The sequence below is a fragment of the Halichoeres trimaculatus genome, unplaced genomic scaffold (genome assembly GCF_033239565.1).
Source record: "Halichoeres trimaculatus isolate MK-OKI-2021-1 unplaced genomic scaffold, fHalTri1.1 fHalTri1_scaffold_21, whole genome shotgun sequence".
Taxonomy (NCBI): Eukaryota; Metazoa; Chordata; class Actinopteri; order Labriformes; family Labridae; genus Halichoeres; species Halichoeres trimaculatus.
In genome coordinates this window covers 5,524,523-5,527,630 of record NW_027437199.1, presented here as the reverse complement: position 1 = coordinate 5,527,630, position 3,108 = coordinate 5,524,523, and the positions used below count along the sequence as shown (strand labels likewise).

Genomic DNA, 3,108 nt, shown 5'->3' with positions numbered 1-3,108 from the left:
GGAGCTTTAAAAAAAAATATTTGATTATGTTTTCTCCTCTATCTATCTATCTTTTCCCAGTCGTTTTATGTTTATAAAGTAAAATAACACAATCCTGAAGGAATATTTAAGTTTTTAAATATTTTTTAGATTTTTTATCTTAAGGTAAAATTCTCAGTGATGGAAATTTCAAAACATTTTTCTGTGCATATTTTTTTTTCATTTCCTTGCTGGTGGGATGATTAAAAAAATATATAGTTATAGTTATGTATATAGTTAAATTAAAGAAGAAGGACAAAAACAGGAAAATTAGAAAATAGAAAATATAAGAAAAAAAAAAGACGAGGAAAAGAAAGTCAAGAAAAAAAAGAAAACAAAGGAGTAAAAAAAATCAAAAAGAAAATATAGTTTTTTTGAGAAAAAAAAAAAGAAAAATGTTCAAAAAAGGGAAAAGGAAAAAGAGAAATGAAAGAAAAAGCCCCGGAGGAAAAAAAAAAAAAAAAGAAGGGGGGAAGGGGGACAGAGGATACGAGAGGTGGAAAAAATATGACAAAAAAGAAAATAAAAGTTAAAAAAAATAATAATAATAATAATAACAAAAAGAAATTTAAAAGTAAAAGAAAAAGAAAAAAGGGGGAAAAAGAAAAACGAAAAAGAAAGAAAGAAGGAAAGGAAAAAAAAAGGGACAAAATGCAGAAATCTCAAAGTTTCATGGAAATAGTGAAGATTTAATGTTCACAACAGAAAGAAAAGTAAGAAATAAAACATTTAAATACGACTGAATGTTGGAATAATACAACATTAAGTGTCAGAATTAAATACGTCTCGGAGGTTATATTCACGTTTAGAATAAATGATCATTTACATTATTTACAAACTCATGTACAAAATAAAAGCAGCCGCTCCTCAGATTCAGATTCAGACAAAAGCCAAACTGCTCTGTTTCTTCTTCTCTGGTTTCAAACACAGCTGCTGATGCTCGGTGGCAAAGTATCCACGCCAAAGCTCCCAAATTGTCCCTCACAGGACGTGGTAGACGGGCCTGGTTCCTGGGCTCTCCGGCGTGCTCGGCTGTGAGTCGGCGCTGCCGGGGGAGAAGGTGGACGCCATGTCTCTCATAGCCGCCGGGCCGCAGCTGGACTCTGCTGAAGACAGACGGTCCACGATGCTGGAGAGGCACTGCAGGCTGGAGGCTCCGGCGGGTTTATCGCCTGAAGCGTCTGAAAGCAGGAAGAGAAATCTGAGATTGGGGTCCACAAAAGAAAAGTGCAAAATATCCTACATCCAGATTTTATCTTACCGTTCTTTGCATACGAGTAACTGAGGCTGTAGTTTGCATTCAGCTGCTGCCACACTGGACTGTTGCTGTCAGCCTGCAGACAAAAGAAAATCAAATTTAACCTTGAATCCTTTCAGAAACACGCTTTAAAAAAATACCCCCACTGACAGTTGTTGTTAGAAATATCTAAAGGAGAAGACGAGGCATAAAGAGGAGCAAAAACAACCCGACGCCCTCCATGATTTTCTCGACAGACCAATAAATCCTGAATTCCAAAGTTATGGGCCTTCTTTATTTCACATGCACCCTAAAGCGTGAGCGGCAGAGAGTGTGTGCGCTCTCCTTCCTCTGCCCGCTCTGCTTCCAGCGTGGCCAATCGATTGTATCAGTGGAAGCAACACCAGTTTGTGCAAGATGACACTTTCTCTGAGTAAATCTGCAGAAAATCCTGGCAGCGCTGCAGAACATGCGCGCAGGATGGAATGCAGAAACGCGCCCCGGTTCTGCCTGCCAGACTCCAGCAAGGTGGATTTAGTTTGGTTTATTAGGGCGGCTGTAAAGTGTCCGATGGTGGGAAAGCTGTTACAGCAGCCGGCGTTATCAGGTCTTTGTATGAGCGGATACGCTGTCACCTCCAGGCTAATTCATCCTGACTGCTAATAACACACAGAGGGCAGATACATGATGCACTGCTGAGGAGATGTTTGCATTGAGCAGCATGCACTGCTGGATCCTCCTCAGAGGAGACCCTGAGAGGTCAGATAAGCAGAGGTTAGAGTCTGAAGTCTTACCATGCCGTCCGAGCAGCTGGACAGTGGACTCCCCGGCTCGGAGCTGCTCTCCCCAGGCAGCCCGTAGTAGTTCTCCACCTGCTCTCGAAGCAGATCCTGCAGGCTCTCGATGTACTGGATGGCGTTGCGGAGGATCTCCACCTTCGGGAGTCTCTGGCTGGGGTTGGCCGAGGTGCATCGCCGCAAAGCTTCGAAAGCGTGGTTCACCTTCTTCAGCCGCCTGCGCTCACGCATCGTCGCGGCTCGTCGGCGGTCCACGAAGTTGGACTTGCGCTTGCAGGCTTTGCAGGCCCACTGGAGGCAGTGTCCCGGCTGGTGAGGGGCCCCTGGGACCCTGATGTGCTCGTCCTCTTCGGAGCCGTCGAGCTCCATGTTGGGGCCAAACTCCAGGCTGTCCGGAGAGGAAGCGCAAGCTCGGTCGTAGTAGACCTGGGATGGCGAGAAGACGTCCATAGCTGGTTGGGTGGGAGTGGATGGAGATGGGCGCAGAGGACGGAAGGAAGGAAGGAAGAAAGGAGTGGGTTGTAGAGAGGAGACCTCTGAGTGATATGAGGGGTCTGTTGCCCCGGGGCCCCCCTTATATGCCCCAGGCCAGAGCCCAGGGCCCACATTGGCCAGATCTAATTACCATGGCCCATTGGCCCAGCCAGAAGGCAGGCTGGGGTTAGCTCAGCTCCCTCCCTGCCCCTCTCACCCCCCAGTACCCTGCAGAGTTTCCCACATCTGCACTTACTGGTGTTTTCCTACTCATCACCACCAATCACTCCGTCCAAGCCTTCCTCCTGAAGGCCGTGATGAATACGATGTTCGGGAATGTTTCAGAGCGGCTCAACATTTGCACTTTTACCCTCATGGGCCTGTTTCCACCCAACACAACAGCGTCTTCCACTTTGATCGATCGTTCTCCCCGATCAAACCCAGAAAGTGACGCTTAAGTATGAAGACGTGAAAAGAAATCTGCGTTTTGTTTGGTCAAACTGTGCAGAAAACTCTAAGCACTTGCAGGAGCATGCAGGCCGATTGTTCCGCTGCAGACGGCAGCGTTGCAGATGCAGCCCA

At 46.1% G+C, this 3,108-nt stretch overlaps 1 protein-coding gene across 1 annotated transcript; it reads right to left on the bottom strand.

Annotated features, from left to right (window-relative positions):
- Positions 1-792: 792 nt before the first annotated feature.
- Positions 793-2,660, bottom strand: myf5 (myogenic factor 5). The gene is made up of 4 exons (XM_074698394.1): positions 2,576-2,660; positions 2,050-2,540; positions 1,280-1,352; positions 793-1,199 (listed from the first exon to the last, which is right to left on the bottom strand). The coding sequence occupies exons 1-4, from the start codon at positions 2,658-2,660 to the stop codon at positions 1,000-1,002; spliced, it is 849 nt and encodes a 282-aa protein (XP_074554495.1). The 3' UTR covers positions 793-999.
- Positions 2,661-3,108: the final 448 nt, after the last annotated feature.